Source organism: Armigeres subalbatus, chromosome 2, assembly GCF_024139115.2.
Source record: "Armigeres subalbatus isolate Guangzhou_Male chromosome 2, GZ_Asu_2, whole genome shotgun sequence".
Taxonomy (NCBI): Eukaryota; Metazoa; Arthropoda; class Insecta; order Diptera; family Culicidae; genus Armigeres; species Armigeres subalbatus.
Window position 1 is genome coordinate 240,068,474 of NC_085140.1, and position 26,663 is coordinate 240,095,136.

At 43.2% G+C, this 26,663-nt stretch overlaps 2 protein-coding genes across 4 annotated transcripts in view; one reads left to right on the plus strand and one right to left on the minus strand.

The window, feature by feature from the left end:
• LOC134211978 (discoidin domain-containing receptor tyrosine kinase B) overlaps nucleotides 1–26,663 on the plus strand; it is an 802,844-nt gene that overhangs the window by 425,296 nt on the left and 350,885 nt on the right. The gene's annotated exons all lie outside the window — the stretch shown is intronic.
• Nucleotides 6,805–8,301, minus strand: LOC134215849 (RNA exonuclease 5-like). Its single transcript, XM_062694951.1, is given in 2 exon segments — nucleotides 6,805–8,160; nucleotides 8,206–8,301. Coding segments are annotated over 2 exon segments (1,452 nt in total).

A 26,663-nucleotide genomic window follows, 5' to 3' on the forward strand; every position in this document is an offset into this window, starting at 1 on the left:
ATCCAACGGTTTTTTCATTATTCATAATCGTTAATTATTGTCAAAATGAATTTAATCATTAATCATTATCAGTCATCATTTTCAAAAAATTATAATTCATTAATCATAATCTTTAATCATAGAGTTGAATGATTTAATCATTTAATCTGCTTAGAATTGGTCCTGGGGGTCAGGAGTTACACTGAATTGCCCGTTTTCTAAAGACAACCGCTTTCCCTTTACCCTTCCTCTTTTCGCGACGGCCATTTCACCCCTTTGTTATCTTCTCCTAGGGATAGAAAATGTGTGTACCAAATTTGGTTGAAATCGGTACAGGGGTTCAGAAGTTACACTAAATTGCCCGTTTTCTGAACAATACCCCTCCCTTCAGACCCCTACCCCCCTTATCCAAATTTCCCTCCCGTACGATCGGCTCCTCATAGTGAATATGTGTACAAAATTTGATTGAAATCGGTCCTGGGGGTTGGGAGTTACACTGAGTTGCTCGTTTTCCAAAGACAACACCTCCCCCTATACCCTCCCCTTTTCCAATGACCATCCCATCCCCTTTGTTATCTTTTCCTTATGATGTAGAATGTGTGTACCAAATTTGGTTGAAATCGGTACAGGGGTTCATGATTTACTTTGAATTGCCCGTTTTCTAAACAAAACCCCTCCCTCCAGACCCCTCCCCCTTTCCCAAATCCCCTCCCATATGATTACCTCCTCGTAGTGAATATGTGTACAAAATTTGGTTGAAATCGGTCCTGGGAGTTGAAAGTTACACAGAATTGTTCGTTTTCTGAACAAAACCCCTCCCACCACCCCTCCCCCTTTTCTACATGACCATCCCACCCCTTTGTTAACTTCCCCTGAGGATAGAGAATGTCTGTACCAAATTTGGTTGAAATCGGCTAAGTGGTTCAGAAGTAGTTAGCGAACATACATACATAGATTGGTTTTTATATATATAGAAGAAGATAATCTTTAATCATAGAGTTGAATGATTTAATCATTTAATCTGCTTAGAATTGGTCCTGGGGGTCAGGAGTTACACTGAATTGCCCGTTTTCTAAAGACAACCGCTTTCCCTTTACCCTTCCTCTTTTCTCAACGGCCATTTCACCCCCTTTGTTATCTTCTCCTAGGGATAGAAAATGTGTGTACCAAATTTGGTTGAAATCGGTACAGGGGTTCAGAAGTTACACTAAATTGCCCGTTTTCTGAACAATACCCCTCCCTTCAGACCCCTACCCCCCTTATCCAAATTTCCCTCCCGTACGATCGGCTCCTCATAGTGAATATGTGTACAAAATTTGATTGAAATCGGTCCTGGGGGTTGGGAGTTACACTGAGTTGCTCGTTTTCCAAAGACAACACCTCCCCTATACCCTCCTTTTTCCAATGACCATCCCATCCCCTTTGTTATCTTTTTCCTTATGATGTAGAATGTGTGTACCAAATTTGGTTGAAATCGGTACAGGGGTTCATGATTTACTTTGAATTGCCCGTTTTCTAAACAAAACCCCTCCCTCCAGACCCTCCCCTTTCCCAAATCCCTCCCATATGATTACCTCCTCGTAGTGAATATGTGTACAAAATTTGGTTGAAATCGGTCCTGGGAGTTGAAAGTTACACAGAATTGTTCGTTTTCTGAACAAAACCCTCCCACCACCCTCCCCTTTTCTACATGACCATCCCACCCCTTTGTTAACTTCCCCTGAGGATAGAGAATGTCTGTACCAAATTTGGTTGAAATCGGCCAAGTGGTTCAGAAGTAGTTAGCGAACATACATACATAGATTGGTTTTTATATATATAGATTTTAGCTAAGAACGTATCCATTATGCTGTCGTTTCGTACCACCAGTTATCTGAGTTTTGGCAAAGCTCAGCTGCATTGATAAATGACCCCGTATCATATCGCACATCATCCGCTCATCCTATGCAGAATGCGATCTGAAAACTGGCTCAGTCAAGCAGTACATCCATCTCTCCATAACGCTTCGAGGTGAAAAACGATATTCCGGTCTTTCCAAGTACTACCGGCCCGGAGATTCTTCAGTTCGGCAAAACAAATAACGCTTCCGATTGTCGTCCTGGTGCTGGGGAAAACATCACGAGGCGACAGCTAATTCACTCGAACCGTAACCTATCACATGTCGTTTCGATGTGCCGACGGACGATGAAGATGCGTAGCAACGAGCTCCGGGCGTAGTTGACTCTTCCAACGAACGGCGGCCATTGATTATGATGTTCGACAGGGCAAAATGATCGCATTTCACTTATTGGGAAATTTATTTTCGCGAATAGTGAAGAGGAAAAAATCGAAGGCGCGCTTTACTGACCGGATTGAATCGTGATCCGAGCAGTCCAGCGGCACCCGGGACAGATTTTTATTCATACGAAATCAGCGCGCGATGCAATGAGTTCACGGCGATGACGACGCCGACGTTGGCAACGTAGACAGGGCGGTTTTTGTGGGTGTGCCACGCCGGTCGTTTTGCTAATTGGGATTCTTCTCCGAACGGTTCGGATGTCGTGCCGGTCGGTCCGGCAACTGAGAACCTTGTTTGCGATGAGGTTCACGTTGATTATGATGATGGTTACCAATAACGAAGTAAGGATTCAATTGGTTGCGAGGGATTTAGGTATGGCTTCTGGTCCGATAATCCCGAAGCTGTGGTAGAAATCGCCTAGAATTGATAAAACCAAATCCTTAAAGCAGCCCCCAGTTTTTGATACAGCTTACCGCTTTTGTTTATTTTGTAAGCCATTAGTATCTTTTCGATGAAAAGATTATCATTTCTCACAGATTTTGATATTAATTGTTCAACCCTTACTACACCTCTGCGATATATCAATGCATTTTGAAAGGTGTTTTCGCTCATGCAATCCTACTACCAACGATAAATTACTTGCTTGTGATTCACAAGTTGTGAAAAAAAAGTTCTCCACCGATCAACGAGAACGATGTTGATGACTCCAATTTTAGCGAGATTGATTGGGCTGCTTGGGTGAATTATTATCCAACTTCATACTACCCCGTTATAAGCCATCCGATGCATTCATTTTTCCCATTCTACAGCTGATTGCTGATGCCATGGTGCGATTTTAAGCTACGGCCCTACGAGAACGTAACTTAATTGCGTCCATTTTTATTAATTGAATGTTTGTTTAAATCTGATTGGATTGGTTCTTATCCTCCTGTGCCTACGCATACTGTTCTGTCATTGATGACGGTGCTGACAAAATTCGCAATTTCCTTCGAACGAATCCATTTCAAAGTTTTCGAACAAGCATTATGTTAATTGGAACCAAGTTCACAGGAGCAAAAAGAACGGGAAAACGACGAACAGAGGAGGAACCTTAAAAATTTTCCACAACATTCACCTCATTTGCCGTAACGATGCCGATGCCACATCACACAAATGGAATATCTCCGACAGGGGGGGAAAGCGCGACGGAAAAGGGCCCACGAAGCAACCAAATTTATTAAGGATACAGTCGAATAAACTTCTTTTTCATTTGAGGTAGCGCCTACTCGAAGGAAGCGACCTCGTGGGTTTCGTCTTCGCTAGTCAGTGCAGCGGGCGAGCGAATTCCGTTTTAATTAAATTTAGGGAAATGAAAAAGCCAAAATTAATCCACTTTAACGGGAAAACACCATTGGCCTTCCATGGAACAGGAAGATTAGCATTTTATGGAATATTATTCGGAACTGATAGTCGGAGGAACGTGGCACAATTAGCACGTATTTGGCGGTTTTTTAAAGCAAAGTTATTAGGGTTTCAATTAGCGATAAACAGGAAAAGTTTATGAAAAATGATAGTAGATTTATAATGTCGACACAAATTAGGTTTATATAACTTGAAAAATCAAATGTTGGTCCATTGAAAGTAATGAGATCTAATCATATACACAAGTTCACAAACTGTACGGAAAGAGTCGTTCGAGCCATCGGAAATGTTTTCGGCAGGAATCTAATCATGAACATCAAGTAGAGGTGTACGTCACCAAGCCATGCTGCCGCAACTGACAGATTTTAGCATTAGGACTGTGCGAATATGTACAATACCGTACATGTATAAAAAGCTTACATTAATTGTATTAAAGCCTTATAAAATTGTATATGCTTATGTTCTATTCAATAATTGTAAGATTTGTTTTTGTGTACGATAAATAAAAAATAAGAAGAATACCAAAATTCTTATCCAAAATTCCTTCATGCGAAATCAAAAAAGTCGAGAAGGTGGCCAACTTCTCTTGCCTTGCTAAACCACTCCTCCGCCATCCATCAAATCTTTCTGGGCAAAAGTTCTACTTCTACGAGCCGACTTTCCGCATCGTCCTCTTCCAGCAGGTCCGAACGAAGCCGGTAATTGAAATAAATGATTCATATTGGGTGACACTTGACCGGTCGCCACATAACTCAATAAAAAGCACCACCACTGGCCGAGATGGGTTTGCCTTCGGATGGTCCTTTTTTCCAATCCGACGCAACGCACCGTCGTCGTCGTCGTCGTCGATGGTCGGTATCGGTTCGATTGCTGGGTCCTGGATGCGTGCAGGCGTGCATGAGATCCGATGACGGAACGAACGGAAAGAGAAATGTGGAAAAGTGAAATTCCTTTCCATTATTGGCTTAAGGTGGAAAAGTGGGGGAGGGCCCGGTCCACTGACGTAGTGCTTCCCGGACTGCGGTATAGGTATCTGGGCACCATTATTCAGTTGGTAAGAATTTTGTGGTCGTTTCGGGGCACCAGAATTGAGTTTTATTGCTTTCCCCGGTGATTTATGGCGACAGTGTAGTTATTTGATTCTTTCTTCCATATTCTGAGGAAAATTAGTGCAAAATTTCACTTGAGTAGCAAAAAGGATCACCATAATGTGAACGTGATGGCTGTTTGTGATATAGATAATAGAATTTAAGTACGAGAGTTTTGTAATTGTTTAAACATATTTTGGAGCAATAAATTTAAAATGAATTTTCCTGGAATAAAGCAAATTCCATTCCATTAAACCCTTCGGAGCCACAGTAGACCGGATTGGAATTAATTTCATTGGAATAAACTTCCATTTGTGCCGATTTGAGGTTACACGAGTCATTAACATGTAAATTGAATTATGCCAGTAAAACAATGTCTACAACAGATTCCGCATGCCGAAGCCATCTCCGACCGCGAGTTATATACAAGTTTGTTGGTTTTGAATGCTCACCAGGATGAAACAGGACGTGAATGGCCAACACTACCGCCACCACCAACGCACTCGCGTCAGAATGGTTTCCCGAAGTTATTCCTATAGCGGTATTGACCGTGATCACAATGGTGGTCGGTTGGTTGGATGCCTCCATAAAATGGCTTCTCACATTTGCGTATGTACAGCAGGGCGACATTAAAATGGATGAATAGAAAAACTCAAATTTCTGACGCTAATCAGTCGTCAACAAAATTGGTTGTGTGTGTGTGTTTTTAAGGTTTTCAAACAATTTTCATTTATTGAAATGTTAGCGTTTAGAAGCAATCTAAAGACAAATTAGTATTCAATGAAAATTAGACGCACTCAATTAAATTCTTAAACCTTTTTTTTCTCACCCTAATGTGAATGTAACCACCGAATGCCTTTTTGCTACCTTTGGAAAAACATTTCCATATTCACCATATTCATTGTGTGGTTTATTTTCACTATAAATTATTTTCATTTTGTTGGTTGGCGTTGCACAAATTCCACTGCCTGCCGTTTCAAACAGGATTGGTTGTTGTTTGTGTTTCAGTTGAATAAAAGCGTTTCTTTCATTAGGGTAAGAATCCATAAATTAGTCAATAGCTTTTTCTATCAATCCGCCGTACTATTCGTGGCACCTAATTCAATTTCACACAAGGGATCAAAAAACATCCACGAGTACTCACCGTTTGACGCTATCAACGTATTGCAATTTAAGCTTTGTTTAAAAAAACAGCATCAAATCCCGAAGTACCCTAAAGTATAGCGGAGCTTATTTTTTGCATTCCTACATATTCGGATCGATTTACATATGCAATTATCAGCACAATGGCAGTCCTCTGATCTGGTCAGTGTTTGTGATGCAAATTCCTATTGCCAGGGGTTGCACTCGGAGCGAGTGGATCACTTTGATGGGTCAGCAGATCGGAATGCGAATAAATTGACAATGACCAGGTAGTCAATACCGAATCAGAAATAATAGATTGTCCGGATGTTTGTTTGAAACACCCAGATATGAGACTCTTAAATAAAAGAATTGAACGGAAACATTTTTAATTGTATTAATTTTTCATTTGAAGCTCAAGAATAGATGAGAAAGCAACACTGGCTGACAAAACGTCGATCATTCGTTAAGATGGTTATTATTTTTATCTATTTTTATCTATTTTATCTATCTATTATTTTAATTTATTATTATTTTTATTTATTTTATCTATCTGGTCGTTTTTCAGGGAAATTTGGAACTGTTGCCACTCCTCCAATTTTTCTGACTATTTGGGGGTTGGAATAGAATTCTATTTGAGGAATAAATTAGTACTCGGAGATAAAAACTCGTCTGCTTCTTGAGGAGGTCAAGTGACAGGGTGTAAGTGACAAAAACTTAATTTTGAGAAAAATGGCTGTAACGTTTTTCAATATTTTTTCGTTCCATCACAAATAACGCACAAACGGTATCAACATATTGCCGCAAAGCTCTAAAACTAAAGCGTTGTATCGTCGAGTGATATTCGGACCCTACGTTGTGCTATTTTTGTCACCAAATTTCACTTTAAACGCACGCCTTTAATTTGCCAATTTGAATTTATTTGTCGCGAGAAAACTACAAACTTTGTTCCGAGCTCAACATCTTTAGTTTGCTTTTTGTGCCCGGTGTACCCGTCACATTGAATAATATGCTGGTGTCTATCACATAGGGGTGCATCATCTTCAGTGCGTTCAAGTCGAAGTTAAGAGACTGACCCACAAGGACCGCAACCGGAGAAAGCTTATTCCTCAGATCTTTCTGGACATCCTTCAACGTTTTCGAAACGTTTCTCATCATTTCCGGAGTGATACCGGAAAACTGTGTCAAATAGTCAACGATCTTGTTATCTGGTCGGACCAACGATTCGTAGAACTCGTTGCCGTGTTCGTCGATGATGGATACTCGGGTCAGCTCCGAGGCGCCGATACTGGTTTTGCACATTTCGCAGTCCAGGCCAAACATAGGGGATCTGGGCGACACAGGTGCATAGTGATCGTTGGTCGTCACATATCCCGCGTAGCGATGTTTAAGACTACATGTCAGCGGCAGTGGATAATCTTCGTTGATCATTTGGATCGGCGACAGCAGCAATTGTGTGCGTGGAAACTTGCCCCCCGGTAGCAGTCCCGCCTAATCGTACTCGCCCTCGCCGTCCTCCGATTCCACTCCGATCTTCGTGCACATGCTTTTCTTCATGAGCAGATTGTCCTTGCAGGCCAACATGGCGGCCTCCAGGGATCCGTACTCGGCCAACAAGATGTCTTTGTGTGAGTCACTTAACGGGACGCACGCTAATTCCTCGACAAGCCGATCGCTAGGTGTCACTACCTGCAGAATGTTGTGGAATATCTTTTTACACTCTTTGAAATCGGCCTCGAACTCGGTGAAATCATCCGATGTGAGACCCTCAATTAACAGTACGGTTGTGTGGGTCAATTTAGCAGATTTTTCCATCGCTGCCCACCGGTTGGGATTCGAAGGAGAATCAGTCCGCAGCAAAGTATACATCAACAGCGCCTGAATATCATCCAACAGCAAAGGGACTCGTTCTTCCGGCTTTGTTTTCATCAGAGCTTCTTCGCCCACATCCTTCAGGCGCAGTTTTGGAATGTTCCGCATCCTGTCGCGTTTCACTTCCGCCTTCAAAGTCCGGTAATCCGCGTCTGCCAATTTAGCCTTTTTCTGATCCGGCGACTCTTGCTTATCGTGAGAACCATCCGCTATCGCTTCTGAAGCGAAACTGCCTACATCTCTAACAGCTGTCAATTCACGTTGAGCGCAACCAGCCCTGTCTTGCTCATTCAACTGCATTACCTCGGCCAAAGCGAGGATTTTCCGCTTTTTCTGTTCCACACGCCGTTCCTTTTTGCTAACGGAACCACTGCGAATACAAAAAGAATGCAATAGCACAATTTTGTCAGTCCCAACAATCTAATCAGGGCTCAATAAAAATGCACTTCACAACGCCATTTCTACGTGATCTGACAACACCACTAGTCCTCCTTCAACGCTTTTCTGACACAGCTCATTTGCTGACACAGGCACCAGCCCGTGCTTTGTTAGATAGTGCATCCCAGCCCAATCTAATCACCGAGTGCATGGCCCAGCTGCTACGCATTAGACGCAATCGTGTTAATATCACAATCATGGGTGCAGGACAACCGATAGACTTAGTGCTAGGCGCCAAGCACTTCCACTCTCTTTTCCCAACTGCTGCTCGGTTACAAATCGATGATCGGCTTCCTTTGCTCGTCGACAGTGTCTTTGGATGGGTTGTTGCTGGGTCCGCTTCCTCTATCAGAGGAGCTCACAAGTCAGATGTGGATGAAATACTTCAATCGATCGTAGTTTCTATGGTTTCCCTAGAACAGAGAATTGAAAGATTCTGTATGACTGAAAGCTTGTCAACAAATGATACCTTTTCAGTAGAGGAAAGATTCTGCGAAAATCTCTACCAATCCACCACCACACGTAATCAACAAGGACGCTATGTGGTTCGCTTACCTCTCAAAGAAGAGCTCATCACCAAGCTAGGGGATTCAAAAGGACCAGCCTTCCATCGGTACCAGCTACTAGAACGGCGCCTCGCTAGAAAACCAGAACTCAAAGTAGAGTATGGCAGATTCATGGAAGAATACCTCTAACTTGGTCACATGAGACCGATTAGTGAGTACGACAAACAAGCTTCATCGGTATACTACCTGCCTCTCCATCCCGTGATTAAGGACTCCAGCACGACAACCAAAGTCAGAGTCGTCTTTGATGGCTCTTCCATGACATCGTCTGGCAGCTCTCTTAATGAAGCTCTTTGTGTTGGTCCGATAGTGCAGGATAATCTGCTCACACTCATTCTTCGTTTTCGGACGTATCCGGTAGCTCTCGTAGCTGACATCGCTAAAATGTACAGGCAGGTTTTGGTCCAACCCGAACATACACCATTGCCAAGAATCCTTTATCGGCTCACGCCAAGCAATCCAGTTCAGACATACGAGCTGCTCACTGTAACATACGGACTAGCACCCTCTGCCTTCCTGGCCACCCGTACACTGAAGCAGCTAGCAAAGGACGAAGGCTCAACTTATTCCCTCGGAGGACCGGCTCTCGAAAGAAACTTTTATGTGGATGACTTCATCGGCGGAGCTCCATCGGTAGAAGAGGCCATACGTTTAAGGAACGAGTTATCTGAGCTACTAAAAAAAGGTGGCTTCGAGTTGCGGAAATGGACATCGAATCATCTTGAGGTACTTCACGGTTTGAACGCTGATCAAATAGGGACGCAGTCTGCTATGCAATTCGGTCCAAATGAAACTGTCAAAACACTAGGAATTAGCTGGGAACCCAAGAGTGATTTCCTTCGTTTTGACTCACAAATTGAGCCCATCAATGGCCCATGGACTAATACTATCAACCATAGCCAAACTTTTCGATCCGATGGGACTTTTTTCACCGGTGGTAGTATCAGCAAAAATCCTAATGCACCAACTTTGGGTGCTTTCTTGCGGATGGGACGATCCAGTGCCTGAAATCATACAAACAAAATGGAACATTTACTGGCAAGACCTACCTAAAATAGCCGCTTTCCGTTTACAAAGATACGCGTTTCTACCTAGATCGCCGGTGCAGCTCCACACTTTCTCCGATGCCTCTGAGGACGCCTATGGAGTTACGCACTATGCGTTTACGCACGTAGCGAAGAAAACAATGGAAGCATCAGGGTACAATTATTAGTTTCCAAATCTAGGGTCGCTCCCCTGAAACGTTTAAGCATCGCAAGGTTGGAATTATGTGCTGCTGTCCTTGGTGCCCATCTCCACGACCACGTAAAGCGATCCTTAAATCTTGAAATCGAATCATCATACTTCTGGACGGACTCTACGGCTACTCTTCATTGGCTCAAATCCCCTCCAAATATTTGGAAGACGTTCGTGGCCAATAGGGTGGCCGAAGTACAACACTATACACACGGTTGTCAGTGGCGCCACGTTCCTGGAAACTCTAATCCGGCTGATTTAGTATTCCGTGGAGTAACGGTTGAAGGACTTTTGGGCTCTGACTGTTGGATCGATGGGCCCAGTTGGTTATCGCTTACGAACAAAAACTGGCCTGTGCTTGTGCTGCCAGGTGTTCCCGAGGAGAGGTTCGAAATTCGCCAAGTTGCTGCAACAAAATTCTCGGACAAAGAAAGAACAGAATCCAAAGCGTACCCGTGGGGCTATAGATTTAGTTTGGACAGGAACTAACCTTCGGCCAGAAGGTATCAGGCCTTGTATAATTAAATATCCTTCGTCCGTAAAGATGGCTGGCAAAAAACGCGGTTAAATCTACTATGAACAGCAGACAATAGTGATCGTAATGGCGGATTCCAGAAGTATCCTGGTCACTATTGTCTGCTGTTCATAGTAGATTTAACCGCGTTTTTTGCCAGCCATCTTTACGGACGAAGGATATTTAATTATACAAGGCCTGATACCTTCTGGCCGAAGGTTAGTTCCTGTCCAAACTAAATCTATAACCCCACGGGTACGCTTTAGATTCTGTTCTTTCTTTGTCCGAGAATTGTTCCGAGCTCAACAGCCTATTTCAAATTTATTTCAGGGAACGTAATAGATTTATTGCACGGACGACCAAACTACATAAAGATTAACCTATGCTCCCGAACCCCTATGCTGGCTGATGCTGGCTGTATTGGAGAGCACGCTTGTATTGGTGCAAACACTCTATTCAAAATGTCAGTGAGGGGGTTCGGTTCACTATCTCAAGCAAAATTTACACCGCATTCTATATAAACGCATCCATTGTCATCATTAAAATATTAATTATTTAATTAATTAAGACTAAATCATCAAAATCTCCACAGAGTGGAAACTTGAAAATCATGACTCCCCAGGTGATTCCGGCAGCCACTGCCCAATTGGCCTAACTAACGTTACAGCGAAAGTTATGGAGCATTTGGTGTACAGGCGACTGATCAACTTTGTCGAGAGTACCGGTCGCATGCATTCCGTGCTGGGTGATACACCAATACCTGCTTTGCATCGATGAACCAAATTCTGGACAAGGCGAAAAATGCTTAGCATCACGTGATATTGGTCTCAGTGGATATTTCGAGTGCATACAACAGGTCGTGAACCCTCGACATCCCGACAAAAAAACTGAAGCTTCGGGGGATCTCCGGTAACCTCCTTCAATTCTACAAAAACTTCATCTCGTGGCAATGGAGCAGCTGTTTGTCGACCTACCCAAAGGCATATACATCCTAGTGTATGCCGAAGACATTCTGCTCATCGTTGTCGATAAGCACTCTAAATTATTGTGTAGGAAGATTCAAGCTGCCGTCTACGAAATGACGTCACTCGGCATGATGGCAGGCTGCCCATCAGTTGGCTGGAACTTCCTGGTTATAGGATCGAAAGCAGCGGACACGTTGGCTTCAACTCGACTGTTTTCATCAGTGAGATTCTCGTGCTGAACAACCTTCACGATGCGCTCCAGATCCCGTGTTAGGTTCAAAACGATGAGAAACGTGGTGATACGTCGCCCTCAATTCCGGGATTACTTCGTCAGGCATATCTTTGAGAATCTCTACGTCATAGGTTGCGCAGTAGATGAATTTGGGTCCCGTTCACCACAATTCGTTGGTACGCAAAACTTTCGGCAACAGACCTCTTGGTACAATGTCGGCTAGGTTCTACTTTATTGAGATGTACTTCCACTGCACTTCCAACGGCTTGGTGAGTTGGCGTATTTTTTCGATGCGGTCTCTTACGTAGACTTGCAAGGCTGCAAGCTAGGCGAGAACCATATTAGACAGCCATATACCAGAGGACAATGCTGGACCTTGAAGCCTTGAAATTTAATGATCCCAGTACATTGGAGATTAGTCTCAAGAAGATAAGCTCCCAACAACTCTATGCGAGGAATAGTCATTTACTTTGAAGGAGACACCTTCGATTTTTTGCGGAGCAAACGGAGTCTTGCAGTTCTGTAGGAAGAGATGCAGCGGAGATACATCGCCGCTTCGAAGGCCAGTTTGGATGCGTCCGAGATTACATGTAGCTCGACGACGGTGTGGTTCGGGCTTACTTCGCATCTAGGAACCCTGATTCTGTTCACGTTTTTCAGGGCAATTTGGAATTGTTGCCACTCGTTCAGCAGGTCACCTTCAAGGCGGGTGTCTCAAGGAAGTCCCACCAACCAAATGATGAGCTTGGCGATGATTATGACCGGCGAACGATCCGGTTCGAAGGACCATATTGTATCATGGGGACTTCTTTTTCGCAAGCTCTTTTTCAGACCCTTTGCCAGGTCGTATCTATTATACCTAATACTATTTCACTTGTTTAATTACAACTGTTTCTAGGTCTGCTGAAAGCTGTTGATCTGGATTATTTCATCTGTGATCTATCCGGAGGCGTCAGCGACAAGGACCTTATCAAAATGGTGAAGCTTCATGGAGCCGTATTCATTGCTGTGAACGACTACAGCCAGTTATCCACCATCCCATCGAAACTCGAACATCGAAAGCTCGCAGTGGCTGTTTGTGTATTATTATCTTGGGGTTTTTGGTTTCACTTGTTGGAGCTATGGTTTGTGTTGAGGAGAGCCGCTTGAGTCTATCAAGCGTCTCGATATAGAGCTCGTCGAACGTCATCAGCATTTCCTCAAAGCTGCGATTGATGAGCGTGACTTTCCGGATTAAACTCTTCAATGCTTCTGGACGACCGACGGTTTGTCGTAGTAATCACACACAATCTGGTGTCCTTGCTCGGGTGTCACCAGCTGCATCGGTAGAGAACTCAATCAGTCAACGCGTCGACCAGGAGGGATCAGTTGCTTCCACCAGTAACCTCGTACACTAGGGTGGAAGACTTCACTTCCAGGGATTGTAGGCTGGCATCTCGCTCAAAGGACCAAATATTGAGGCCTGGGTTGCCTTAAGCGTAATTCTCCCTTCTCTTTCTTATGAGAAATAAATACCCTTTAGGCAACCTGGCGCCTCGATATTTGTCCTCGTGGACGTGAGTGATTTTTTGCGTTATTAATTGCTTCAGTCACTGACTGTAACCTGCATAGTAAATATATTTCAATAGATAAAAAGTAAAGATTACTTAAAGGCCAGAACATTTCTAGACATCCCTTTTCTAGAATTTTTTCGATTTCATTGACGCAAATAAATAAGACTAGATCCAAATGCGTGAAGTCATGACAAAAAAAAATGTTGTTGTTGTGAATTCATGCAGTAGCAGTGGATCTAGCTAAGCCAATAAAATCTAACTGGCGGTCGGTGGCTGGGTATCGGACGTAGTTGCTACAAAAAAAAACCCAGATCAATCCACCTAGCGATGGTGGTGCCTTTCTCGCGCATTAAAATAATAAGAAAAACACATAAGAGCGGTCGAAATAGCACTTTAGGGGGATAGATTTCACTTTTTCCATCAATTCATATGCATTTGCGGTCATTTGAATGCATTGCTGCAATCTTTGAAAAAAAAAAAAAATTTTTCGTTTTTGAAATTTTTTTCCCAAGGGGAGACCCTTGGCAGAAAAACAATGTTTTTTCAATAACTTTGGAACGCAATGACCGATCGAGCCAATTTTCAATAGGAAACAACTAGACCGCAATCCGACTGCAACTTGTTGCGAGCAAATCGATTTATGCTAAGTACCAAAAAGTGTGTCTCACATTTTTGTACACACACACACACACACACACACACATACATACACACATACAGACATCACCTCAATTCGTCGAACTGAGTCGATTGGTATATAACACTATGGGTCTCCAAGCCTTCTATCAAAAGTTCGGTTTTGGAGTGATCCTATAGCCTTTACGTATACTTTGTATACGAGAAAGGCAAAACTCTACTTTGGAGTGGATTAAATGACTTTCGGGATCGCCATTAGACCTCTTGATGAAGAAAACTCGAACAAAAACTATATGTAGGCTCTATGACTTCGATTTACGCGATTTTTACAGTCTACTCTGTGTTTCTCCTTTGACGCATTGAAGTCCTCATCTAGAGCTCCTTCCTTAGAAGCTTATTCTATGCTTTCCATTTGCCTTTTCTGTTCCTTTTTATTTCTTCACTTCCTTTTCTGTCCAGTAAATGATGAAAAGGCAGTAAAAACGACAGTACAAATCTCCAAAAATAAGGGGAACATGCTCCCTGAGCCAACGTTGTAACACCTGTGTCAGTTATTGACGAAAAAAGGCTTTCCGGAAATTATTCAAACGGTTGATTACGGATGTAGCCCCGATGGGAATCGTCTAATAAAAGCTTTAATCTGAGACACTTTGTACCAGTGAATTTGAGAATATTTTTTCATCTTTTTTTCTGCGAAACTAGATTAAAGATGCTGAAATGTATGTCCTAGAGGCGGACCAGAAGAGATCACCCCACGCGGGTCAGGGTAGCGGATTCAGCCATTTTCATCCACAACCTATACGGCCTTACACTGACGTACACTAATTTTAGAATCCCATTCAAACCTTGGCCCTAACATGCCACCGCGCAATCGGAATAGTGTCAGGATGCGGTGTGCGCCGAAGCAGGGACCATCCTTATCAGGCAGAATCAACGCTATATGTCCCAAAACTATCGGATAATTGGAAAAGACCATAGCAAGCATGTACATGAGCAAACGAAGCGGTAAAAAAGATCTGCGGCAAGCGCCTTCCTAGAATCGCCGATTAGGTGCTAACAGCTGGCGGAGAAATTGGCCCTAGGTCGACCTCTTCCTTGAGAGAAGTTAGAAAAAAAACCGAACAAAAACAAAGTGCTTCCGAAAAGTACCATTCTTCCATCATCCGGTACACCGTTGGATTCAAAGCCAAAGTAAGAGCCGGCATAGGAGTCGGCAAGGAAACCTGATGCCTTCATAACGCCTACCGGATCTATGCTTCGTATTTTCGGCTCAATCTGCGGTATTCTTGGTCGCCTCTTAATCGCTTCTGACTCTGCTAGTCTGCTGGCAAACCACCCATCCATTCCATTCAGTGTGTACTGGATAGCAGCACCACTTTAGCGCGAGTCTCCGGGCACTCAGATAACCGAGGAAACGAGAAAGCAGACATCACCGCAAACATTGGCAGAAATAGCCCATTCATTAGCCAGGACGTACGAGCGGCAACTCCGCTGCCTGGGCTACTGAGAGGTTCAAGAAAAGAACCTTCCACCGGATGATCAAGGACTCAACACTTCGCGTTTTATTAGTGTCGTGCTGTTTTTACGTTAGCATAAACCACAAAACCAAAAGTAAAATATATTTAACCCAAAATCAATTCTTCCAGGACCCACCGTGGGAGTTTCTAGATCGTAAGCCATTTTCTGGTGGTCTTCCCAAACCACAAATCGTTTCTCAGCCGTCTTCCAAACGCGCATTATTATTGTCCAAACCATAAACCAAACTTTCTGGCGGTCTTCCAGACGCGCCATGTGATTTACCAACCCAAAAAAAATTTTTTATTGCTAAGAAAATTATTTGAGGTCGAAATGCGTATCTGTCAAGGTACAATCAAGTGGTGGAATTAAATGGGATGGTACAAACTCGTCTTATGACAAGTGGATTTTTTAGCTGTTTTCCAGATACGTCAGGTAATTTTCAAACCGTACATTAACTACTTGAATTCAACTCACCTTATGAAATAAGCGTCAGGATCCTGAAAATAACCTGGCAAGATCACCAAAATGTGTGACTCCAAATGGTCGAGGCGAAATAGGATGACAGCGGCTTTCCGTGGATACGTGTGCACCCAACGAAGATCTCACAACAAGAGGCCAAGTCATGGCTTGCTGGTCAGGTGAGATGTGAAACTATGAACACACGTTGAAGGTAACTTACTCAAACCTCACAATATTTTCAACGCATGTCCTCTATTTCATATTCTACGAGTTAACAAAAACATTGTGAACGCCTCAACCACATTGCGCAACAACCTGGAGGACGAATGAAACATGATTAATTTCCTGAAACACACATACCTACACGACAAAATGTGAAGAAAAACTTAAATTTAAATTTCCACGAGCAATAATTGCTCGAGCAATAATTGAATTATTCAATGAGATTTTCAAGAAAAGTTCATTCGAATTTACACGGGACATTCATCAACATTTTCATGTATTTTCCATAAGTTGCCACGGGGAATTTATTCGAATTTTCGCAGGTACTCATTCAAATTTTTCACTAGAAATTCATTCGAACTTCCACGAAAATTCATTTGAATACCACGGGAAATTTATTGAAGATATCACGAGATACTCGTTTTAATTTTCACGAGGAATTCATTCGAATTGAAATGACAAATTCTTTCGAGTTAACATGGCCTATTCGTTTGATTTTCCATGAGAAATTTGTTTAAATTTCCACAGGAAATTCAATCAAGTTTTCACAACAAAGTTATTTAAAATTTCGCGGGGAATTCATTCGAGTCTCTACGAAGATTCATTAAAATTTTCATTTGTTACTTTTAAATCTTGCCAACCATAAGAGAAAGATTTTTCTAATTTTCGTGTTCAAATCTTATCACAAAGTACCACCCACTATGCTGTATGCTATTTAGCGCATGCATCAATCAATTTCGAACAAGTAGATGGAGCACGTCCAATGACTTTATTGAATTTAAATGCGAAAATTATGTAGCTCGATTTCACATGTAGCAGAGATGGGGAAAAACCTCCCTTGGAAGAAAGCCCCACAGCAAGACATTGGGCACCGGAACAGATTGTGAAAAGGGATCGGTTACAGTGCCCAGGTTGTGGGTTGCGAACCGCAAACCGTGGCCACACAGCGCGTTGACGCCTTGCCTCAGGGTCAGCGGCATATTCGACCGACCGACCGACCCAGATGAGCGTGAGTTCGGAGCGAAAGGATCCCGCGTGCTGCTTCGTCCCTCTTCAGAAGCCGGGCAAGACACGGTGGCGCTTGATGCTGATGGAAGTGTTTTCGGCTCGTTGCTGTGAGGTGAATTTCAATGAGCTTTCGCGCTCACTCGAGACCCGGAATGAAAGCAACAGGATTGGATTTCCCTCCCCAGATGCGAATTCATCGATGGCGGCAACAAACGGCGTCGATTTCGGGAAGATTGAGGCGATCACAAAGTTTACATTCTTTTGTGCTGGATCGAATTTGAGTGGCACAATTCTCCGAGGCCGCCCGGCAGCGGCGATGAGTTTTCGAAACGAAGGGGTTCAAAAGGTTTCTCCCTCGAGCCGTGGGCAATATCTCGATTTGAAAAACGGTTCACCGGGTGAATGAATGGAATGCCGGCATCTAATCGAATTTTGATAGGCTTAAATGAATTACTGGAGTGTTATGGTTTGATATAATCTTCCGTCGGGAAGTGAATAATACGTTTTTCGGACAATTTACGACCATTTAGTGAGGGCTTGGGGAGAGTCAATGAGTGGGAAAATTCTTTTACGTTCTGTGGGATTTCCGAGAATGCGGTTTTATTCTGTTACTTTTGATTTATTACTTTCAGGACTTCAGTGGCACATATATACGAGAGCAGTTAAGTGAAATACCATAAAAAAGAATTAAAATAATACTTTGTAAACTTCAAACTTAAATCTTACCGTTGATTCACCTAAGTTTTAGTTTTAATTTGTCGTGTCATCAGGTGCCGTCAAAAGTCAGTAGCTGAACGTTAATCTGCACTTCTTGATTGAGGTTGAATCACAACTCGTTATGAAGTTTCGGCTGTTGCTGAAAAGCAACACTCGATTCATTTTGCACTGATAACAGTGAGGAGCTACAACTTGGCAATGAAAATAGGGGAAAATTATTTGATACAGACCAAATATTGGAAATTTATGCCAAATCCAAATTGAATCCACACATCTTTAGTTATGAGTTTCGAATTAGAATCGCCAAAAGATTGATTTTTCCGCGAATAATGCGGTGGGAAGCACACATTTTGTACTAGTAATGAGTTTGCATGTAACGTGATATGGAAAAATAGATGACAATAATGATGATTTCTATATTCGAGAAGGGGTGATTTCTATTTTGACCTTAGAATCAGTTCAGTAAAAATGCAAATTTGAATTACCTTTCCTCAATCTCAATTCAAAATTGTTTTCAAGTGATGATCAGCTAAAAGTTTCATCTTCAAATAACTTTATATGAGTTAATTTCCAAATGCATAAGAGAACTGTTCGATGATTCATCTCGTTGTAATAAATTCATCTCATTTTGACGAATAGGGAGAAAGCACCAATTTCAATAGTTGGGCAAAACATGTGCGTTCACTGCTTGTTATAGCATCTAAAAAATAGAAACAAATTTTGCCATTTGAGCTTCTTGCTCTTCCCAATTTGATAGAATGAATGTGGGACTTTTTTGATGAAGAACCGGAACAGTAACCCTATATTTGCTTATTTTGATTACAAGGAAGAGTGGAAAACAAAAAAATTACCTTCGACCTATATTTTCCAGTCAGTTATTTTTCCAACTCAATGACCTATTTTGGAATCAAAATATCGACCACAAATAAACATGTTGCTATATTTTCCAAACAACAGAATATACTTTCACCTTTTCCTGCAGGGACAATCATCATTCGCCTCACTCAGCATATATGTTTGTTTTCCAATGCATATGCTTTGTATTTCAGTTGGCTTTCGCTTCCGGTACCAATGTAGTCAATTGCGCACTGACAGAATCTAGCCAACAAATTTTATAGGTAAATAATAACAAGAACAAATAAAATATTAATGCAGTTGAGATAGTAGGTAGCTTATTATTACAAGGCGCTCCTAGAAGATCCAACGAATTGAATAGCAGGAGTGTATCTGCTTTTCTTATGTTTTTTCCTATAGCTTATGAAATCATATGGCATTTACGATGCAAAGTATTTTCTGGTAGATGTTAAAGTAGTACGCAAGCAAACAGAAGTTCAGATTGTTCCTAACCGAACCAATTGGTTTGCTTTGGTTCAAATTTAGTTCCAAACACCTTAACGGAAGTTCAAATTTCACTTCTGTGCTCCCACCATACAAAAAAATTACTTAAAATGCGAGCTGATAAGCCAAAGCCAAAACATCCCCTTCTTATCTGAACTTCTGGTTGCTTGGGTATTTATGTAATAAACTGTAGCATGACATTTGAGAACATTATTGTATGTTGAGAAGATACGCTTATGTTACTTATGTTGACCAATATACGACCACGCTATCTATTCAATGTTTGAAAACTCGCTGTGGATATGCAGAGCAAGGGCAACATTTAGTACGAAAAATGTTTTGGAGGCAACCACTTCCTTTTGTGGGGTTAGAATTAACGAGAATTCAACGAGGAAATTTTCTCATTAAACCATCGATGAATATTCTGAATGAATTCCTCGTGGAAATTCGGATGTGTTTCTTGTGAACAATTGTCGGAACAGATTCAGCGTCCTGGGCTCCTCGGGCACTCCAATCCGAGTGATAAGTCCTACCACTGCCAGCATGTCACCAAATCCAATCCAGCTCCTTACACCAGCACTATTTACGGGTCTAGAGATCATTCAGGCTCGACCACCCAAGACACTCCTGTCTGCAACAGTACCCTTCCGGATACCTCCGAGGATACCCACTCCGACTCCCAAAGCGCTCTCTTTCCTTGTAATCAGCGCAACATAACTGATACAACGTCATCATCGCCCCTACATGCGTCGGGTACGAATCTAAGAAACACTTCTGCCTCTTTTCCAACCCCTCCGCTTCCACTAGAGGTCAAACTTTGTTTTCAGTGGAATATTAACGGCTTCTGGAACAACCTGCTCAACATGGAACTGTTGACAAATGACAGTTCGCCCTTCAACCCCCTTCACAAGCCTCCATGGATCGCTCCCTTGGAGGCAAATACAAATAGATTTGCAAGGTAGGTACTAATATCCGGCATTCCGTGGCGATAGGGATCCTCGGAGAGATCCCCTTTGACATCCTTCAGTTTCGTGAAGACCTCCCAGTCGTTGGAGTCCGTCTCCGAGGCAGCATTCCTATTAGCATTGTGAATATCTTTCTCCCCTTCTCGCCATCAAACAAAACATGAGTGAGATAGCCAGTGAGACCCCGTCTCCCTTTCTTCTCTTGGGAGATATGAATGCCCACCGCCTGACCTGGGGAGGTACAAGGTCGGACCCCCCGTGGTATTGCATTACTCGAAGCTTCCGAGTAGGCAGATCTAGTTCCCCTAAACGATGGTTCACCCACCTTTTTCAATGGCCATTCGGCTTCCGCCATCGACGTGGTCACCATCAGCCGACCCCTCCTTTCCATGTTAAATTGGGAGGTTGCTTGTACCAATAGTGGAGGTGCTAGTAGATCTACAAACGAAAATATTTTTTAAAAATTAATAATTATGGGAAATTTACAGCTTTAATATCTTAGCCAATAGATAAGCTAATAAATTTGCTAACAAAAATTGATTGATTGAGATTGATGTCATTTAACATAAACAATTACCAAATGTTGCTTGCACCAGTAATGGGTACACTGTTCCTTTAGTGGCGGTAAAATTAATTTTGGTTCCCATAGTGGTGCTATCCATGGATTTCTCATGGGAATAGCCACAATTGGTACAGTTGCATTATAGGTGCAAGGGAGTCAATTTAATTAAGGAAAATCATTGTTTTCAATAGTTTTTCAAGCCTAATCTTAGGATAAGTTGCATTTAACAGGATGTTCAAAGCACGATGCATCAACTGAAACCATCGTAAACAGTGTATTTGTGATAAATCTCATTGAAAACCCCACTATCTCCACTATTGGTGCTAGCTCCACTAAGGGTACGGTTACCCTGCTCGCATCAGTAAGCGGCTACCCAGCCGATTTTCAAAGGCTCATAGCCACCAGGGCCCTGACGCTGCATAACTTCCGAGTCCGGCCTGACTTGCTAAGTTCCCCATTAAACCAGCCTTTTTTGTTCACCGAGCTTTCCTTCGCTCTTGCCAGTAGCAAAGGGAAGTCTTGCGGTCCGGATGGAATAGGGTATCCGATGCTGAAAAGCCTTCCCCCTACCGCCAAAATAACCCTAGCAGCACACTTGTTCTACAAGAGCTACTTCAACTTCTATGTGACCAGATTCAGTCAGAATCAAGTTGCAGCAACCATTTTTGTTCCATTAGTTCTGCTCGGGAATATTCCTTGATCTGGTGAATCAATCCTGGACCAATCAAACTTTTCCCGACCTATCTCGCTGACCTACTGTGTATCAAAGGTCGTCGAGAGGTTGGTCAACCGTAGGCTGCTTGAAGACCTTGTGTCTGACGGACGACTTGGTTTTCGCCGAACAAGCCTTTCGACCGGGGTATGGGGCAAGTTCTTACTTTGCCGGATTAGGAGACGTACTCCAAAGCGCCTTTGACCAAGGGAAGCAAGTCGATCTAGTTTCCCTGGATATTTCGAAGGCGTTTAACCGCACTTGGACCCCACTAGTGCTCAAGCAGTTGGTAGACTGGGGTTTCACTGGTAACAACCTAACTTTTTTGCACAATTTCCTCACCCGCCGGTCCTTTCGGGTCCGGCAATTCCGCCTCGTCCTCGTCAGGGGTCTGATCTGGCAGTAACCCTGTTTCTGGTTGCCATGAATGGGGTCTTCAATGCCCTCCCCAAGAACATCTACATCTTCGTCTACGCGGACGACATCCTGCTTGTGGTAGTCGGAGACACTCCGGTGCGAAAGCGTATTCGAATACAAGCAGCGGTTAGTGCAGTTCATCGGTGGACCTCGTCGGTTGGCTTCACCATGTCGGCCGGAAAAAGCGTACGCGGACAAGTGTGCAATGGACGGCCCTAGTTTCAAGATTAATGGGCAGCTGATTCCAAACCGGAAACTCGTAAAGGTCGGAGTCTCCATTGACCGAGGACTGACCTTTGCTCCTCATTTCCAAGCGGACAAAGTCGGCAAATTAAGGATCAACCGTGCTAAAACATTATCAAGAACGCAAAAGACAAACAACAGGGCCACTCGGTATCGTATCGGCCAACCGCTGATTGGCAGCCGACTGCTGTACGGACTAGAACTGACTTGTGTAGCATGTTGTGAGCTTGTCAACATACTCTCCCCAGTCTTCAACCAATACCTCCGCATAGCTTCCGGACTTCCCAGCCAACACAAAGTCGCATATGCTAGCGAATAAGTATACATTGTGGAGGCGATATAGACGCATGCCTCCATTTGATTGCATGCAAAATGTACCTAGATGGCCTCCACTTTCTACACTTATTCGCTATGATACACGCTATGATGTCTGCGCCCAAGCAGGTGTCCTCCCATTCCGCCATCGTGTGCAGGTGGCTATTTGCCTAAAAGCCGCCGCATACGCTTCCGCCATATCCGTTAAACCATAGGAACCCTCTCCTTGTTCAAGGGGATCGGATCATGCACAAGATGGCCGGCGTCAATTTCCCTCGCCTCCGGTGGCAAGGGCCCACTGGCATGGAGCGAGGCGCTTTAAAAGAGGGGACAGATCGGTCGCCGAGTTGCTAAACACTGAGTTTAGGGACCATGAACATCGATACACTGACGGTTCCCTTTCGAGAGAAGGGGTCAGCTTTGACGTTACCGGGAGCAACCCAACGGTCTTGGACAGCCTTCCAGCTGACGTTAAATTCTGGATCAAAAAGATCGTCAGCCAGGATTGGGAAAACCAATGGGCTGTTTCCTGAACCACGCAATTGCGGAAGGTCAAGGGATCCACGGCGCCCTGGAACGGCATGCCCAGTCTCAAGGACCAGCAAGTAATCCCCCACCTCCACACCGGCCACACCCGATTCTCACATAATTTCGGCGGAAGGCCCGTTCGTACCGTTTGTGACATCTGCGGAGTACAAAACTCAGTGGAACATGTGATCTGCCGATGTCCATAATTCGGCATACATCGCTCCAGCTATGGAATACCGACAAACATACCAGATACCCTAGCTGATGATACCGCTAGCCTATCTGTCCTCATCTGCTTCCTCAAAATTGGAGGACTGTATCACCAGATCTAGATCTAGCTTGACTTTCCGGGCACCCCAAGCTGGAAATAAGTCCCACCCATGGAAATCTGCGAGCATCCCTGGTTTTCCCAGGGCTTGAAACTGCCAGTGACGTCCCTACGTCTGGGCAGCGGACGTCCACACGTCCCAAACTAGCTCACCTCGGGATTTACTTCTTAGGGCCGATCGAAGCGCACATGACAATGTAAAGGTACACTGTTCGAACGAATCATGTACATTTACATCAAATATCATGCACATAATTGGAGCATGATAAACAATAGAAGTTTACATTTCAATTTATTTTTACATCTCTTAACATCCCAAATTTTTGTGTTGTTTTAAATTTACATGTTCTATTTTATGCTATATAAATAAAAAACGGTTAACATGAGAATCGAACTCAGGTCCGCAGAGTGATGGCCCGTTCTGATACCACTCTACCGTCTTCACTTCTTGAATCCAATGTTGCCCAAAGAGTAACTGGTTCTGAGTTATGGCGATTCAAATATACCAGTATCGAACCCGTCGTGATCGGGTGCTGTCTAGGTAATGTAAATTTACATGTTCTGAGTAAACGCATGCCCATCGCCAGGGGGAAAATCTGACTGGATGAAGTGCAAGAATTCGAAGTTTTTCCAATGATTTTAGTAAACGCCTGATGAAGTACACCGATGAAATGCAGCATAATGGATGTTGTTTTGTAGTCGTGATGGAAAATCTTCACTTTAGTATATGACTGTGGTCGAAAACGAAGGTTAACCCGCTGCATTTGCAGCTGCTGTGATGGAATTGCTTGTTTTGTTTACATTCTAGTAGAAGTAAAATTTTTTTGCAGTGTAGAGCCAACGGACTTACATGCAGAAGGATAGCGTATCATAATTAAATGAGTTGAGGTACATTTTACTTATTTTGTTTTCATGTTAGAGTCAGTGGGAGGTTAGTAATCGATGCGGCCGACCGATGCAGTTGGGGCCCACAGTTGATATGCGAAAGGGAGAGTTTTTCAGGGACATACCTAAGCGGGATCTGCGAACGCTGTAGCCCTTGACGGGCACTGCTACGGAAATGGGTACACCGCCGGCTTCCAACGGGTGGGCGCTGATCAATTACGGGGGTCCTTGAGCAAAGCTTACCGCCTCCAAGCGGTCGGGTTGAAGGCCGGAAGCCCAAACGACGAACACAGGTCGGGGTGAATCGTAACACCGAAGGGGCGTGAGTTGGACACGACGAGGGTGCTTTGCATTTGACCGGTTCTCGTCCTTTCCTGGAAGTGCTTCTCATCGGCTTCCCAGAGGGGCAGGGGATCGAGGATGGGTGTTAGCTGTCCTTGAGCACCGATTACGCCTTAAAGCGGTCTCGCTGGTATTCTGATTTTCTATGGCCACCTGTGGCGCAGGAGTGGGTGCGGGGTCAAATGCACACGTGCTCCGAGGAAGGGCAGATCTTGAGCTGGCTTCGGGCCGCTTCACAGAGGGGCACGGGATCGATAACGGGGCTGTCTTTGAGCACAGAGCTGGCATCAGGTGATCATGCTGGAAATCGGATTCCCGATGGCGACTCACGGCGACTTACTTACGGCCAGCAAGTTTTGACACCAATTTTTCCCCGTTCGACCACGGCTGCACCTTTTCTTCATCACACTTTCCCAATCCCTTCTTCAACTTTTTCACCATGGTCACACTTCTTTTTTTCTCGGCTGCTCTTAATTCGTGCATACGTATTGTCTCTTCCGAGTTAACCCACTCTCTCCCTGATTTTTCCCACTCTCCTTCACCTTTTTTTCCTCCTCTTCCTCGCGGATTTGGTGTTGCCAGCGAAACATTCGCCTTATCATCAGGGATGTGCGTAGTGTAGCGTTAGTTGTCTTACACGTTTATTTCTGGTTCCCCATCCATTTATTTTTATTTTGGGTTGGGATGGGGGTGGTCAACATGAGTAGTTTCCCAATTCTTTTTCTAATGTTATTAGTAAATAAAGTTAACAATACCACGACCGCGTAAGTGAGTTGGCTTGATTGTTATCGAATACGGCAACAGGCTGTAAGTCCCTACGCTCATGGAGGATCAGATTTCCTTAGCAAATACAGGCACGCCAACGAGGAGAGAAGCTTTTTCACAGATGTGTCCAAAACGGATGATCCCTCTGGTTTCGGTATTTTAAATATTTTCCTTAGCGCCTACCTTAAACTCTAAAAAACCTAGTTCTGTGTATACTGCTGCGCTGGTAGCTATACTCACTCGCAAATCACTTTCCTACATCATGACCACTTTTTCGTTTTCACCGACAGCCTAAGTTCCCTGGAGGCTGTTCGGTCAATGAAACCAGTTAAGCACTCAGCCTATCTTCTGAAAGGGATGCGGAAAGCTGTGAGTGCAATACACAATACCATGGCTTGGGTCCCTTCTCATTGCTCGATTCCGAGAAATGAGAAGTGGACTCTTTTGCTAAGGTGGGCGCTTTGAATGTGATATTTACCGTCGACCACTCACTTTCTATGAATTTTTCACATTAGGGTAATTCGCCAAATGTTGAACGGCTAATTTCTTCGCAACATTTGGCGGTTTCCCCTAGTTGATCAGCTGGCAGCAGATTTGGACAAGTGAAGAGTTGGGTAGATGGCTGTACTAAACTCGCCCGCAGGTGTCGAAGCGTAAAAGGATCAAAAAATTTAATATGGGTCGAGACTTCATTCGACCATGTGTCGTTAAATGTCCAATAACTACTATTGAAATGCACATCCTTCTCTTTTTCTCAGAAGGCCAGCTCTGTGTATAGGACGCAGATTATTAAAATATTTACCATGTTATGTGGACGTGCGAGGAGCACCGTGGCCCCAGATGAAAGATAAGTGAACATAATTTTATACGTCGAATGATTTTCCCGTGAAAAATCGAATGAATTTCCCGTATAAATTCGAATAAATTTGTCGTGGAAATTCGAATAAATCTACCGTGGAAAATTGGATAATTTCAAATGAATGTCTCTTGGGAATTTGAATGGGGCATTAGGATGAATTAATCTGTACTTTCACCTCTAATTCTATCATGAAAATATACGTCTAATAGCCTGTTCAGATTACGCCATTTATTATAATAATTATAGTGTTGAATGTATGAAAATTGGCCTTGAGTTACTCTTTATCATGATATTTATTATCATAAACGACGTAATGGGCTATAAATGTGGAAGATAATATTAGCATTGCCATATTAATCGATTTTAAATCGAAACTGTCATTAAAAAAATATATTTAGAGGCAAATAGCCACTTCTAGTCATGATCCAAGGGCGGAATATATAACAATCGTATTTTCCATTAAATAAGCATCAGAAAACATAGAAATTAAATTAAATAAATCGTGGCTGTCATACAAAAATATTTTTTGCCACTTTTAGTAACGATCCAAGGCTGGAATATATATCATTCGTAGTTCCTACTGAATATTCATCAAGAATC